The following is a 16476-nucleotide window of genomic DNA, read 5'->3' as shown; positions in this document are numbered from 1 at the left end:
GGAGGGCAACCAAAAAGGTCTGGAAGCCGTGTCCTCTGAGGAGTGGCTTAGGGAGCTGGGAATGTTTAGCCTTACAAAAATAAGGTTAAGAGGGGACATGATGTTGTTGTTTAGTCGTTACGTTGTGTCCCTTCGTGACCCCATGGACCAGAGCACGCCAGGCCCTCCTATCTTCCATTGCCTCCCACAGTTGGGTCAAATTCATGTTGGTAGCTTCGGTGACACTGTCTAACCACATCATCCTCTGTAATCCCCTTCTCCTCTTGCCTTCACATTTTCCCGACATCAGGGTCTTTTCCAAGGAGTCCTCTCTTCTCATGAGATGGCCAAAGTATTGGAGCCTTGGCTTCAGGATCTGTCCTTCCAGTGAGCATTCAGAGTTGATTTCCTTCAAAATGGATAGGTTTGTTGTCTTTGCAGTCCAGGGACTCTCAAGAATCTCCTCCAGCACCACATGATAGCCATGTTTAAATATTTGATGCTTTGTTGATGAAAGGACAGGTTTGTTTTCCATGGCTCCAGACACTAGGACAATGAGCAGTGGTTTCAAACTACAAGAAAAGAGATCCCACCTGAATTTTAGGTTGGCAGTGGAATATGCTGCCTCAGTCTCTTTCTTTGGAGGTTTTTAAGCAGGGGCTGGATGGCCATCTGTCGGGAGTGCTTTGATGGAGTTCCTGCATGACAGGGGGTTGGACGTGATGGCCTCTGTGGTCTCTTCCAACTCTGCAATTCTATGATTCTAATGTATACAGTGCCTATGCTCAAGCCTGCTGTCACCTGCTTCTCAATTCAGTGGACTAGAAGCAAAACTACTGAAAAGATGGTCTACATATGCACTGGAGCGGACACTAGTATGACACCAGTTCTATTCATGTGTAACACTAAGCCATTGTTTAGCGTTACACAGTTAAGCAGAGTCTCAGGCTCACACAGTCACACTTTATAGTGAATATGGAGATTACAAACTTCTGATCATCCAAAGCCAGTAATGTATGGCTTGCAGAAATTACAGTTTGTTAACAAATCAGGATTCAAAACTCTGACACTTCGATGGAATACAGTAATACATTAAGGATGGTTACTAAATGTGATTGGCAGCTTCAGAGGGGATGGAAGAAGGGATAGGAAGAGTAAGATAGAACACAACTGTGTTTGAAAAGAGACACCTCCTCACAACCTCTTACTTTACAACTGACCTGTTACCTCCTTTCCCAAAGGATGAGCTCTGATCCATTGAATTCAGCCTTCTACGTAACATATCTCCATGCTTTAAACATAGACATTTCCAGATTCCTAAATGTTAAATATATTAACAGGAACATACAAGTTGTTCCCACTTTCTCTGCCTTTTCTCTTTTCTTTTTTGCCATGGCAACCATTAGCTTAAACATGTTTCCAGCATTTGCAGTGCCAGAGAGAATTTCACAACCACAGACTTCTGAGATATAGGCAGATTCTCTTATAGCACAATACACTAAATAATGTGTCACACACTTTGGAATTTTGCACATTTAGAGATGTGAAAGATGTGATACTGCTTTACATTAGTGTGATTCAAATTGGGCAAAACTTCAACAGGTAAAACATGTCCTGAAGTTGTATTCAGCCCTAGAAAACCCATTAATGTGCCAGATGTGCTATTACATCACAAAGCAGCTGGCAACAGAAGGAATTCTATCCCTCAAAATCCACATACTATATAACAAAAGGGATCCAAAACGAATATTTATTTATTATATTTGTCCACTGCCCTATTAGTGCAAAAGCACTATTCTGGGCAGTGAACCACAGGTTAAAAACAATACCAAAACAAACAAATATTTAAAACCCTCACCATATAAAAACCAGATGGCACCAAAACAATTTACAGAAGTGGGCAGGACAGGAGATGAATGAAATATCAACCTGGCTCAATATGAAAGTCCTCCCTAGAAAGGACTTGAGATTCCTTCTGAATAACAAATAGGAAGGAGCCAGGCATAGCTGCTTTGGGAGTTGATTGCATAAAATTGGAGCCACCATGGAGAAGGCCCTGCCTTTGGGCAGGTGGCCACCCAGAGGAGCATGGACTGGGAGGATCTGGTGGGTTTGGTAGATGACAAATAATGTGGTCCCAAACTGTGAAGTGCTTTATACATAACAATCAAAATCAAATACATAATCACATTTTTTTAGGATTGCCAGTATATATTTATTAAATAAAGCTTAACAGATTAACCATAAGTCTTTTACCAGACAGGTGAAGTGTGTGTGTGTGTGTGTGTGTGTGAGAGAGAGAGAGAGAGAGAGAGAGAGAGAGAGAGAGAGAGAGAGAGACATCAAGAAGAATGCTAGATAGTTTTACAGTAACTCTGAGGCAGGCTATGGTTATGTCAAAGCACAGTGCATAGTAGTACTACCAACCTTCTGACTGCTTGATAAAACCACTGGATGAACTTGGAATGATTTTCTGAATATTTAACTCACCTCCAACTCAGCTGAAGCAGAACCTGGAAGGAAATGTGCATAAAACTCCATACCTAACTTTCCCTTAAGTGACTGGATGTTCAAGGAGAAATGGATGGGATGCCTAAATGATACCTTGATAATTCTGACTCCTTATAGGATTGTGTCTTTAGTTCCTGTGAGAATGGAAATCAGAAGAAACATCCATGTCAAAGGGCCTCCAGGAAGGTTGCCCCAGGGAAGTCAGTATCCTGTGATATGTGACATACTTGGCCAGATCAAGTAGCCAGGAAGATGTTAAGCAGGTCAAAATGGCCTGGGGAAAACAATTGCCACCGGAATAGTTCAAAGAAGTCATCCCGGACTCCTGTCTCTAGAATCCACACCCTGAAAGCTTTGCCCTACAGGAGGGAAAAGGGAAATTTTTCCATGCCTCTTCAGAGACGAGAGACGATCCTGATACAGTAATGAAAAGACATAGAAAGTAGCTGAAAGAAGGCAGTTTTTAAAATAGATTGTTATGCCTTGGTGCTTTGTATGTATTTTGGGTGATTTTGTTTAGTTTTAGTGCGGGACGTGGCTGATTTTAGCTTTGCTGACACGTCTCTTTGTTTTTTTTTTTCCCCTTTGGATTTTGTGTGATATTCTTGCACTGACTTACACGGCTACCTCTTCCACAAACGAATACTGTACTGTACGTATTTTGTTTTCCTTCATTTGATGACCCTGGTGCGCCTGATGACTTCCGCCCTTTTGCACAACCCACGCTCTTGTCCCACCAGGCAAGCGCGCTTCACGACATTCACACCTAACGCGCCTCACAACAACTGGACCAAGGTGGAAAAAAGGAGTGTAGTTCCGCTTCACCAGCGCCGCGTAAGAGTAGCAAAAAACAAACAACCCACAATCGCGCTTTCTGATCAGCGTGAGCAAGTCACTCCGAAATACAGTACGGTACACCTAACCTTTTCCATGCCTAGCCTACGCGAGCGATTACAGAACCGCGGCCAACGGAGCATGCGCGCAGGGAGGGCGGCAAGCGAACCCGCGCACGCATTCCATCTCCCGGGGAGGAGGAGGGGGGAAGGGTAGCCAGCGTTCCTCCCAGTGCGCAGGCGCGCGAGCTGGCTGGCTGGCTGGCGGCCGGGGCCCCTCCTCTGGCCCGTCACTGGTTACCAGCGCGCCGGGCCGTGGTGGGTTTTTTTGCCCTCCTCCCGGAACCGGCGGGAGCAACAACGTCGCAAGGAGGGGGGAGGGCCGCCGCCACAAGCACCATCACCGGCGGCGGCGGCGGCAGAAGCAGAGAAAACGAGGAGCGGGACGGAGAGTCGACATGAGGCGAGACACCGGCCGCCCTCGGGGATAAGAGGTAGCCAGGCGGCACCCCGGCTTTCCCATCCCTTCCCTTTGGACTCCCTTGGGGGGGTCCCCTTTCTTTCCCCCCCCCCCGCGGTCTGTCCCCTGCTTCGGCCCTCCGGCTCTCCCCCCGCCCCAAAGACTCCCCTCGCCGGCCTTCGCCTTCCTTCTCCTCCCCCCCGCCCGCCCTCTCTTTCGGGTCCCTTCTGTCTCTTCCCCCCCTCCTCGTTCTTTGCTACGGCGCCCTCTCCCCCCCCGCCTCCGCCCCCTCCCCACTTGCCCCGGGTCTCCCTCCTCTTCCTTCTTCCCCCCCCCCGGGTCTCTCTCTTCACGGCCAGGGTCTTCGCTCCGCGGCGGCTTCCGCTCCTCTCTCTACCTCTTGGTCGTTTCCCGCGGATGGTAATTTCTACGGCATTATTTCCAAATTTTCCGGACCTTGCCAACGGATGCCTCTCTTGGATATCAAGGTGCCCCCGCCACTTTTTTTTTTCTCCCTGGAGAGGAGCTCCCACCCCACCGCCCTCTCTCCCCTTTCCCCCTGACCCGTGTGTGCCCTTTCTTGATGCCTCTTCGCGCAATTCCCCCCCCTCCCGCCACTCAACCTTTTTTCCCCTTGGGTCTGCATCTTTGGTCCTATTCTGGCCCCTGCTATGATATCCTGCTTTTCTGCCTAAAGCAAGTACTGTAGTCCCCTTTTGCCACCCATCCCTCCTGTGATCCGAGTCTCTTCCAGGGTTCCCTCATGTGCCCTTGCTCTCTGGCTCGTTTCCCATTGATCTCTTTCCCCCTTGCCCTGAAATGCCTCCGCGCTCTCTTTGTTTTGCGGCTCTAGCCTTTGCCATGGCTCCCTCCCTTTCACTTCCCTTTCCTCAGTTTGGGGGCCTTGAAATCGAGTCAGTTTACCCAACTGTCCTTTGTTTGGCCCCAATTCTTATTTTTGTTCTAGCTTGCCTGTCACATTACCTAATTTCTTTTTGCCTTTCTTGTCGCTCAGTGATTTTTCTGCTTGCTTGTTTTTCTGGCATTGGTTACTAGGCTTGTGTTTGCTACTTGATCCTTAAAACTCAATTTGTTTCCCCCAAGTAAGATGGAGGGCTGGTGCTACAACCCCCGAACACCCCCTCCCCATTATCCTTCATGCTCCTTCCCATATCCCTACTGAAGCTTAAAGACAAATATATTACCAATAATGCTGCTTTATGGGTTTGGGAGGGTAATCTACAGAAATGGTTGATTTTTTAAAAATGCATCAATCTGTTTGAACATTTTGGCAGTCTGTGGTAGATTGATACTTGAGCAAATAGATCTCAGACTTTTTATTTTATTTCACATTTTATTTTCTGCCTTGGACTACTTTAGAGCCTGCAAATGTGGTAAGAGTCAGGAAAGCAAATAATTCCTTTTTGAACTGTGAAGTTTATTTTCATTTTAATTCTCCTAGTTTGACTTGGAAAAAGTTATTGAGTGTATGACTAGATGTTTCTTTTCTTGTAGATTGTATTTTGTAGCCACCTAAGAATAAATGTTTGGTGTCTTGCCAATAAGGAGAACACTGTGTATTTGTTTTAGAGGGAGTTGATTTTTCTCTGACATTCTTTCCTCTCAGCTGGTTACAGAACTCTTTATATGTTAAAAACATTTTTGTTAGAGACTGTTAACTTTAATTGGCATTCCTAAGCTAATTTTAAAAGTAACAATTTGTATGGGTGAGACAGCTGCATAAACTCCTCATGATTATTGACCTTCTAAATGGATGCTAAAATTATTTTTCCTGTTAGCTACATAACCGCTCTTTGAAGGGGGTGAAATAAGATGTCCTGAGTGTGCCTATATTTTTGGGGAGTTTTACACAATAGGTCCACCGCTTGGATATGCTCCTTGTCATGGTGAGGGAATCTATGTTATGGGAGCTGAAAGGCAGGAGGCTAGATCCATTATGAGTTTAGACTTAACAAGGTCATCCAAAATGGAATAGTCAGAACTGAAACACCAGTTAAGATGCATCAGTTTTGTTCAGGAATTAATGGCCACTTCAACAGAAGGGAATTAATAGTTCCAATGGTGATGGAGGCAAAGAAATACCTGAAGGGTAGCTATGTATTTAGCAGAAGCAGTGGCACTATGACAGTGCTAACCTGTTAGTAAACTGCTTCTCAATATTTATACAGTCCTTTGAAAATGCTATGATGAGATACTGCAGGAAGATAAAACTCCCAGTTTAGAAGGCACTGAATCAGCTACAGAACAAGAGGAAAGGATTACATATGAGCTGTGCTCTTGCTAACAGCTTCAACTTTTCCCAGTTTTATTGTCTTTTCTAAGAAGTCTTTTTATGGTATGCCAGCAGTACGACAGTCTCAGTCTAGTAGTTTCTGCTTTTAGGGAGAGTTTAGGTTTTATTTGATCTAGAAACTACTTATTTAGCAGCCTGGCAGTCCATAGTATCCACAAAAGTCTCTTCCAACACAGTATTTTAAATGAACCAATGTTTTCGTGTGTCAGTTTCTTAATTGACCAGCTTTCCATCTATACATAGTTATTGGGGATACTGTACCACAGAGTAGATTGTCTTCACCTTGGTGTCCAGGGGTATATTTTTTGTGCTTGAGCATCTTTTCTATGAGTTCTATCCTCCTGAGTCTCAGTTGCCTTCTGATTTCATTGCTTCAGTTCCTGTTTGGACTGGTGGTTGTAGGTCACTGGAACACAGAAGTAAAAGAGAAGCAAACATGATTGAACAATTTGGCCTAGGGGTCACAAGTGAAACAGAAGAATAAGTCTTAGAATTCTATGAAGCCTGCAATTTGTTTATTGCTGACACATGCCACAGGCAACCTAACAGACCATTATATACATAACTTCAGTACAGGAATCAAATAGGGTATGTAAATAGAAACAGAAGCTGAAGAAGGAATCTCTGTTCTTTCTGCAAAAACAAAGCGAGGAGCAGACTGCCATACAGACCATGAACTGTTAATATCAAATATTAGAGTGAAGCTGAAGAACAACACTCAGGCAATCATAGTGGCAAAATATAATTTATATAGCATTTCTGAAGAATTTTAAGGCCATGTAAAGAACAATCAGCATTATTAAATTCAAATGCCAATATTCAGTAGTAAGTTACAACTAGAGTAGGCCCATTCAATCAATGGAACTTACAAAGGAATTGACTCACTAACTCCCATTTATTAAGTAGGCCTATTTTAGTTGCAATTTGCTACTGGATTTCAGCCTAAGAGATATTTTGAGCCAAGCTTAGGGATGCTGAGAAGTCAACAGGGGTATATTGTATATAATCATGATGAAATAAAGAGACATTGGAAATAATATATTGAAGAACCATATAGAAGAGATGCAAGGATAACAGATTCTTTAAAGACAAATGCTGTGAACTGCTGGATAGCTCAGTGGTTTAGGCATTGGGTTGGCAGTTCAGTTCCCCACCTCCTTGAGAGGGATTGGGCTCAGTGATCCATAGGGTTCCGTCCAGCACTGCAGTTCTGATATTATAGATTATAGAACATACAGGTTTAGAAAGTGAAATAAAAGCTGTTCTCAAAAACTTGGAAGAAATCAATTATGGGAGTAGATGAGATACCAGTGGAGCAGTTTCTAGCTACAGAGACAGAATCTAGCACAATCCTAAGAAGGATATACCAACAAAAAAGGAAAACAAAACTGTGCCTGCAAATTGGAAATATACATTCCAGTCCCAAACAATGGAGATGTCATGGACTGCAGTAACTATTGGAGCATTACATTAATTTCCCATGCAAGGAAAGTAATATTTAAGATTTTAAAACAAACACTAGTATTGTATTTAAAGTAAGAAATGCTGGAATGTCAAGCTGGATTCAGAAGAAAAAAGAGATACTAGAGATGACATTGAAAATATTGATTGACACGTGGAATGTATGAAAGAATACCAGAAGAAAAATCGGTTGGTGCTTTAGAGATAGTAGTATACCCTTTGACTCCATGGATCATGAAAAATGATAGAAAAACAGGTGTGTTACAACATTGGATTGTCTTGATGTGTAGTCTGGACAGGAGGCTACTGTTTGGAGAGAATATGGGAAAAAACCAGTGTATTTCTAGTAAGTAAAGATATTAGGCAAGGCTCATAGTATTATAGTATATAACTAACAGGGATGTGGTGATGCTGCGGGCTAAGCTGCAGAAGACTGTGCTGCAAGGTCAGAAGACCAGCAGTCGTAAAATTGAATCCACGCAACAGAGTGAGCTCCCGCCGCTTGGTCCCAGCTCCTCGCCAACCTAGCAGTTCGAAAGCATGTAAATGCGAATAGATAAATAGGTACCACCTTGGTGGGAAGGTAAAACGGCATTCCTTATTCGCGTGGCCATGTGACAACGGAAAGTGTCTTCAGACAAGCGCTGGCTCTACGGCTGGAAAACCGGGATGAGCACCGCCCCCTAGAGTCGGACAGGACTGGACTAAAAATGTCAAGGGGAACCTTTACTTTACCTAACAGTTAGGAAGTTTTTCCCGATACTCTATTGAAATCTGACTCTCTGTACCTTGAGCCCATGAGTATGTGTCTTTCACTCTGGAATGATTGAGAATTTATTTTATGTCTCTGTCTCTTCATTCTATATGCAGAACATATCATGTACAAATCTAGATTAGACTCAGATGAAGTAGGAGTGAATATTAGCAGAAGAAATGTCAATAATTTAAGATTATCCAGATGAGTCTATATTACTATGAGAAAGTAGCAATGGCTGAACCAGGTTTTGATGAAAGAGCACTTACTCCAAATAAACTGATGTTTTCAGATTTTATAGGACTTAAGTATTCTAATTGTTAAATAAAAACATTATTCAAAATTATTTTAATCCTGAAGATCAATATGAGTAAAAGTATTTTGTACGTAAAATACTACTCATAATTTTCTTGTCTTCTTTTTCCCATTTTTGCGTGCTCTTAAGGAAAACCTGTGGCCAAAATCCTTTTGTCATTTTATGCCAGCATGATACAAATAGTGTCAATTTTGAGAGGGAATCATTGTAAGTTACCAAGTCAGTGTAGATTATTATTTGCTGTACACTGGATCATACAGTTTGACATGCAGCAGATACATGTATAAGTTGTTGGGGGCGGGGGAGAATCCATCCAGTATCACAAGAAAATAGAGGGGCGTGCTTAACAGAAAATTCTAGCCATTTTAAAGGAAATCTTGCAGCTAAATTTCTTTCAATTATAGTAGAGTATCTGTATTTAATAATCATAATCTTAGAACTCCAGAACTGGAAGGGACCCACTGGATCATCACGTCCTGAACCTGAGATACTGGACCATTTAGCTATCCAGCCTGTTGGACTGTGAAACAACACATCTCATAATATGCCCTGATTAGGCTGTGTCTGCTTTGTGGAAGTTTAGCAAAGAGAATAAATTTGAAAATAGTTCTGGAACTCATAGTCTGTGCTTGAACAATGAATATGTCAAGTTAATAAGTCACAATATGGATCAAACCTCTACACTTGCCCACAGCCACTTCAATATTTGCATAAATGAAATGAGCCAAGAAACGGAAGTTTCCCATAGTTTCCTGTTATTTTTTATTAAGGAAATGATTCTGATTTCGGAACAAATCAGAATAGGAAGGCATGGTCTAAAAAGTTTGCTTTCCCATCCTGTGCACTTTAGATATGCCTGTTTAACAGAGTCTGAATTGGCTCCATTAGACTCTACTGTTTGTCGGTTGGAGCCAGCCCTTTGACTTTTCACATGTGTACATTTGTGTCTTTAGTTATATCTGTACAACTGAAAGGGCTAGAATCTTAAATAGTATTTGTTCAACATATTCATTATGTAATCATATTTTTTTATCCTGCCTTTCTCCTCAAAAGGCAGCAAGATGGCTTGCATAATTAAAAAACAGCATTTAATAGCAAAAACAGTAAGTATACAAACACTAAATAAGAATTAAACAAGTATTATATTAAAATGGTAAATAAAATCAATATTAAAATGCATTTAAAACTACAGAGCACAACAGTCCATTAAAAAAAACCCCTCACAGACCTCCAGTCATTAAGGAAAAGCCTGCCTGAAGATGTGCTTCTATATTGAACTTTCTGCTGCTGGTGATGTATTGGCCGTAGCCACATAGCATACTGCACTAATACTGTATTCCAGTAACCATATAATCTGTAGTTCTGTTGTTCAGTCTTTTGAATGTGAAGGTATAAATTGAGGCAGAAGTCAGTTGCTTAAAATAGTAGATTAAGTAATGTGGGTAGGTGTGTTTTTTCCATAGTCTCAGCACTTTTGAAATATAATGATTTCTGGCTAAATACAGTTTCTCAACTTTCATAAAGGTGGTAAGTTTAGTTAATACTTTTAAAATATAATACAGGACTTTAAAAAACTTCTAAAACTGTTATAGTTTTATTAGTACAACCAGGATAAATCACATTGACTCTTTTTCTTCAAGTCTTATATGTATCATTGTCATGTAGAATTCTTGTCATGGAAAGTGGCATGCAGAGTCTATGGTTACTGTTCCAAGTGCAATATCCAGTTATTCATACCATTTCTTCTGCTTGTTGGTTTTTTTTTTTCAGATCTGTATAGTATTAATCACTTGCAACCATGGTGCAGAAATACCAATCACCTGTGAGGGTGTACAAGCACCCCTTTGAGCTAATTATGGCTGTAAGTATCTGTTTGTACTATATTTTGAACTGTATTGATTGTGTTAATGATCTGCTTTGGTAAGTAATAGTGAAGGTTTGTGAATCTTAAGTGGTGTGGAATTTCCATTTTCTGAAAAGGGTATTGATGCTGTTTAAGACCGTTTCTAATTACAGATAATTCATACTGACATCTGCTCCAAATTATGGTTTCAGTAGAGCAGCGGTCCCCAACATTTTTGGGAGTGTGGACTGGTTGAGGGGGGTACAGGCTCTGTGTATGGGGGGCAGGGGCACCCCCGTGCTTGCAGGTGGGCGTGTCATGCTTGTGGGTGGGTGTATTGCGCTTGCGGAGGGGCGTGTCACGCTCGCAGGTGGTTGTGCTTCGCTTGCGGAGCAGCGAGTGCAACACACCCCTCTGCAAGTGTGACACACCCCTCTGCGAGCACATCATGCCCCCATGGGGGGGCAGAGATCCGTCTCCGCGACCCAGTTCCAGGAAGCCCACGGACCGGGGGTTGGGGACCCCTGCAGTAGCGGACTTGGAACAAGAATATGAAGGCAACTGAAATAAGCTCCCCAGATCAATTAGACAATTGATTGGTTCAGTTTATGTGTCACATTGAGGTGTGGCTATGAAAACTTAACTATGGTTCAACAGGGTATTTGAACTGACAGATGTTCAAAATGTTTCCTTGTCCAGCCTCAGAGGCCACCATCTAAATGCTAGAGAGTTGTGAGGAAAAAACAAAGCAAAGGTAGAGATCTCTAAACCATGCTTATCTGTACTTCTGAAAGATCATATGGTTGGGTTCTGAACTAACATTAGGTGTACAGTGGCTTAGCATGATGTCTGAATTGAACCGTTGTCTAACATCTGATTCTGAGAGTGAAATGTTGTGTACCTAGTAGTGTAGTCTAAGATAAGCAACAGCTGTGGGTTGGACAGGAGATAATTACATATTTCTTGCATAAGAATTTGCTCTTTAGCCTAGCAGTTATACTGACAGACTTAATGTAGGAGGCACAACAAGTCTGAAGGTGTTGGAAGTGGCCTTTTTAAGCAGATTGTCAGGATACTCTGTGCAAAAGAGTTTCTTTTGACGGGGTACCAAGATATAGTTTTGAAATGGTTCTGATAGAATAATAGGAATTGTTATACTTATGGCTTAGCAAGCCATCAACACAAACATAGGAAGAGCTCTTAGTTAAAGCAGTATTAAATGGTGGCATGTTAATGTGTAGATTTAATCTTCAGATGGCAGTTCTCTGGCTTGCTGGTGTTATATGCTCTTTCCAATAAAGATGGGCACACTGGTAAATATATCTGAAAAGAACCCCAGGTAGATTAAACTGGGATGTAGTGGGGTCAAAAAAATCTTCACAGAGGCAAACTATATGTTCATCATTCCTCTTGGCCTTGTTGGGAAACTTTCTTGTGCAAATAAATATAGTAGAAACCAACAAAAAAGAGAAAGTCTCAAGTTTATTATAGTTATGTTTTTGCTACCATTATTTTTAAAACAAATTGTACTAATACGTACAGGAAAGTTCTCCTGATTTGGGGCAAGGTTTTAAGGATACTTAGTCGATTTCACAGTTGTTTCATTTCTGTTTAGTAAACAGGATGTTGGCAGAAATGTCTGCTTCTTTGTTGTCTGATTCTGAGCATTAAATTTGTTTGAGGTCTTATGTGCACTATTAGCAATTATAGGTGTTGAACTTGATTTTTGAAGATGTGCACAGTATATTAAATAACCTTCTTCCCACATGTGAGTGTAACAGTAATGGATTTATCCAGATAGTTAAGTGTTCTCTCAGAGTTCCTGTATTATATGCACGTATTTGTTTAAGTCCTGATTCTTTCTGGAAGAACATTTTTAAACAGGATGACATGAACTGTTTCCTATATTAAGCACTCTGTTTTCTTAGTTTGTAGTTTTTTGTTTGTTAGATTGATGGGTGCTACTGATGATCTACTTGAAAAAATGGCATATATTATGTGTATGTAAAATGCCATGTATAAGGTAAAGCTGTATTAAATTGTATTACTGTGAAACCAGACTGTTATGATTGTGCCATTTGGAAATATGGCTCCTTTGTCCCACTGAAAGTAACATCCATTGACAATATTAATGTGTTGTTGGAGATATGTAGAGATGTAAAATTTATGAAAATTTCCATTTTTTTCCAGAAGAAAAGCTTTTCCCTAGTTTTGTTTTGTTTGTTTGTTTTTTTTGGAAAAAAAGGCATTTTTTGAAAATTGTACATCTCTAAAGATAAGTAGGATGTGTGCTTGCCTTATGTTCTTTTAAAAACAAATGTGTTTTTTTTTCTATAGGGATGTCAGTTGAGAGTACAAACCAATGAATGGTATTGTAGTAATGGTTGTCTTCAAGTACTCTCATGGGCTAGATCAGTGGTTCTTAACCTTGGGTTACTCAGGTGTTTTTGAACTGCAACTCCCAGAAACCCCAGCCAGCACAGCTGGTGGTGAAGGCTTCTGGGAGTTGCAGTCCAAAAACACTTGAGTAACCCAAGGTTAAGAACCACTGGGCTAGATAAATGCACATTACAGTCATGACAAAGATCAGATTTCTGCATGGCATACTGTATCTGACTATGCCCTGAAACGGTTTGATGATGTAACCTAATGGTTCTTTACCTTGGGTAACCCAGGTGTTCTTGGACTGCAATTCCCAGAAGCCTTCACCACCAGCTATGCTGGTTGGGGCTCCTGGGATTTGCAGTTAAAGAACACCTGGGTTATCCAAGGTTAAGAACCACTGATGTAACCAATAAGAGAGGATGCTACCTAGGCATAATGATTAGTGGCACACAGGATCTGATAGAAGATTATAGTATTGCTCAACCAATTGTAAATGGTAGCCTATGCAATTTAGCTTACATACATGTAAGTGGAAAAACTTCCAAGGATGGCCAGCAAAATATTATTGTCTGCAAAAGAGGAAAGTTCTCAAAAATTAAAATTTTCCTTTTTTAAAAAAAGTTAGCATAATGGGAATTTAAGAGGATCGAATTTCCTCAGAACATTTAGGGAATATTAAAAACCACAACAGTAGATGTATAGAATAAGTCAGAAGAGGTATTGAGTTTGAAAGTTCACAAGGGTGGACAACAGAAACAATAGCTTCCTTCAGAGAGCTGAAGAATTGCCTGAACAAGGAAGGCATTTAAAAGAATACAAATTAGAGAAAAGAAAACAATTAGAGGTGTAAAAGGAGAATTTGAGAAGCATACTAATTGCATGGAGGCCAAAAATTAAAAATTCAGAAGCAGGAAACCATCTGTGGATGTGGCTGGACCCTTGAATGACAGTTGAAGTCGAAGGAGCACTAAAGGACAAGTAGGGGAATTGGAGAGAGGCAGAATAAATTGGTTGCTGTACGTTTTTTGGGCTGTTTGGCCGTGTTCTGGAGGTTTTTCTTCCTAACATTTCACCAGTCTTTGTGGCTGGCATCTTCAGAGGACAGGAGTTAGAACTCTTGACAGCCTGAAAAACCTACAACAGCCATCTGATCCCGGCTGTGAAAGCCTTCGAGAATATGCAGAATAAATTCTTTATTGTGCCTGAATTCCTATTTCAAATAGTTTAAGGAACTGGGACCAAAAGAAACAAAAAACAAAACTACTATCTCAAAACATAAGGTAGTAGACTTTATTGAACAAAATGAACATAAATTCTTGGCCCAAATCCTCTTGCTTAGTTATGGTCGGATGCCTGTGATGATTTATTAATTTTTATTTGGTATACTAATAACATGAAATGTAAACTGCAATTTTATTATAACAAAAAATGGAATACTGTTGTATTTTATTTAAACTATTACAATATATGCAACACAGACTGAAGTCCAGTAACATAAAGTTATGTCACATATATCTGATGATATCATTCGCCACAGCTGTATTTTGATAACTAACCATTTCCTATTCTGCCCATCTATTCAAGGTTCCTGACTCTCTTAGGATCTCTTTGGTTCTAGAGGAGCCTTTGGGGGCTGCAGGATGGGACAGGAAATGTCTTAAATATCTTGAAAAGTTCTGCTGCCAGCCCCAGCAGCTGCACCAGGACCAGCAGCAGTGATTTTCAGACACTAAGTCTCTCTTCCCTCCCATGGCCCCCCAAAGGCTTCCCCAGGACTGCAGGGGGATCTGAAGGGAGTCAAGGAAGCTTCCACAGCCTAGGAAATTTTGAATTACCAAAATAAAGCTGTGGCTGTTGACATCATCAGACATTATCATCAGCTATAGTAAACACTGGGGGCAAAACTCTGTGTCTGAAAGAGTTTCAGGTAAGTGCATTTTCTACACAACACTTTGGACTAAAAAAGAAAGCTGTGTGATATCTTAACTGGATCACAAAGAAGGTACTAATATTAAAACAGTAAACTAGCCTGCCTCATGTCTGCTTTGAGAGATTTCAGCCAAAGTTGGTCAGTGATGATAGGGCAGGGCAATATTTGAGGAAGGATCTGAAAGAAAAGAGGATGTATTAATAACTCCTTCATGCCATTTTCTTATGTAAAGCAAAAGCCTCTTAAGAAAGGGGGAAACTGCATATAATTGTGATGAAACCTTAATGGATTCCTAGCTTCATGGTCTGCCACACAAACTTTATTGATTCTATCTCTATTGCTATGAAGTACAGGCTGAACTAAAACTAGTAGAACAGGATTAATTCTAGATTTTAATCTTTTTCGTTTTGTTGGTGGACACGTAAGTAAGCATTTCTTGTCATAAGATGTGGAAAGGATATTGAATTTGGGGGAGAATCTTTATTTTATTTTATGAAGGAGCAAAAGTTTTTCCTTGGCTTATACAGGTTTATGAATACTGGTGTCAATCATGTTGAAGTCTGTTGCCCATTTGTAATCTAGTTTTCTGGTACCAGTTACTTTAGTGGAACTGTTGCAATTAAAGATTACCAAGCTTTTAGTTTACTGTTGGGTAGTCAGTGGGTTGATCTGGGGAGGAGAGCAGGCTGCATTACTTTAATGTAGTCTATTTAGAGTGGGATAGAAAACCCCATACAGCTGGAGATCACAATCAACTCTTGCTAGTTAAAACTGACAGCTCATTGTTTCAGACTAGTGTGTGTTATTTTCTTTATAAGGCTGACAAAAATGCTGAGTATTGCATATACATGGATCCTAGAGTGTAAAGGTTTATATTCAAATATTTATAATGAAAAACAGGATGCATGGAGAAATTAGCCACCTTTAAGCTGCAGAATTCTTTTGAGTTCAATTCTCAAAGCAAACATCCAGACTTCTCAACCTGTTGGCTAGAGCTGGAGGTATCACTTTCAGCTCCTCTGATGCAAGCAAAACCCTTCTCCATGTTAAGGCAAAGATCCAAGAACAAGAAGCTGACTGTTTAACATGCAGATTAAGTCTGGAGATTTCCACAGCTTGCCACCTTCTGTTTTTAGCTTAAGAACAGCTAAAAAATTTTCGCTCTGGAATTTTGATCCTATTTTCAAAGTGTGAATGATGAAAGAAAGCAACTTGATGAACTTTAAAGCGGACTGAACTGAACTAAACCAAACTGTACAGCATAATGATCCCACCACTCACTCCTCTTGTCTACATAGTGCATTAATAACAGGGGTGAAGACCCAAGTCACAGGACGTGCTGCCAAGTCAGACTTAAGTAGCACCAGTGACTCAACTTGGGCTTTTTTTTCCCAATGACTCAGATTCAACTCACAACTTGGAAGGACTCAGAATTGGACTTGGTACCAAAGAGTAGGATTCGGACCCAAAAATTTACCAACTTCCTTGGTTAATAATGGTTTGAAAGGGTGGAATTGAAACACAAACGTTGACATTACAGTGGTGCCTCGCTTAGCGATGTTAATTGGTGGCGAAAAAATCACTGCTAAGTGATAACATCGCTAAGCGAAATAAAGCCCATAGAAATGCATTGAAACCCGTTCAGTGCATTCCTGTGGGCTTAAAATTCACCGCTGAGCGAAGATCCTCC

The 16476-nt window shown here is 40.9% G+C and overlaps 1 protein-coding gene across 2 annotated transcripts in view; it reads left to right on the top strand.

Annotated features, from left to right (window-relative positions):
- The first annotated feature begins 3671 nt into the window (after positions 1-3671).
- SEC14L1 (SEC14 like lipid binding 1) overlaps positions 3672-16476 on the top strand; it is a 53858-nt gene continuing 41053 nt past the window's right edge. The window contains exons 1-2 of one of the 2 annotated variants that reach the window (XM_072990463.2): positions 3672-3817; positions 10399-10489. In XM_072990463.2, the coding sequence (XP_072846564.2) occupies positions 10427-10489 (63 nt within the window). In that variant the 5' untranslated portion in view covers positions 3672-3817; positions 10399-10426. Of the gene's footprint in view, positions 3818-4126; positions 4272-10398; positions 10490-16476 lie in introns of those variants that run through there. The other variant, XM_020785988.3, reaches the window with a different exon arrangement.

This window comes from Pogona vitticeps, chromosome 2 (assembly GCF_051106095.1).
Source record: "Pogona vitticeps strain Pit_001003342236 chromosome 2, PviZW2.1, whole genome shotgun sequence".
Taxonomy (NCBI): domain Eukaryota; kingdom Metazoa; phylum Chordata; class Lepidosauria; order Squamata; family Agamidae; genus Pogona; species Pogona vitticeps.
The sequence above is the reverse complement of the archived record's forward strand: the minus strand, read 5'-3'. Positions and strand labels throughout refer to the sequence as shown.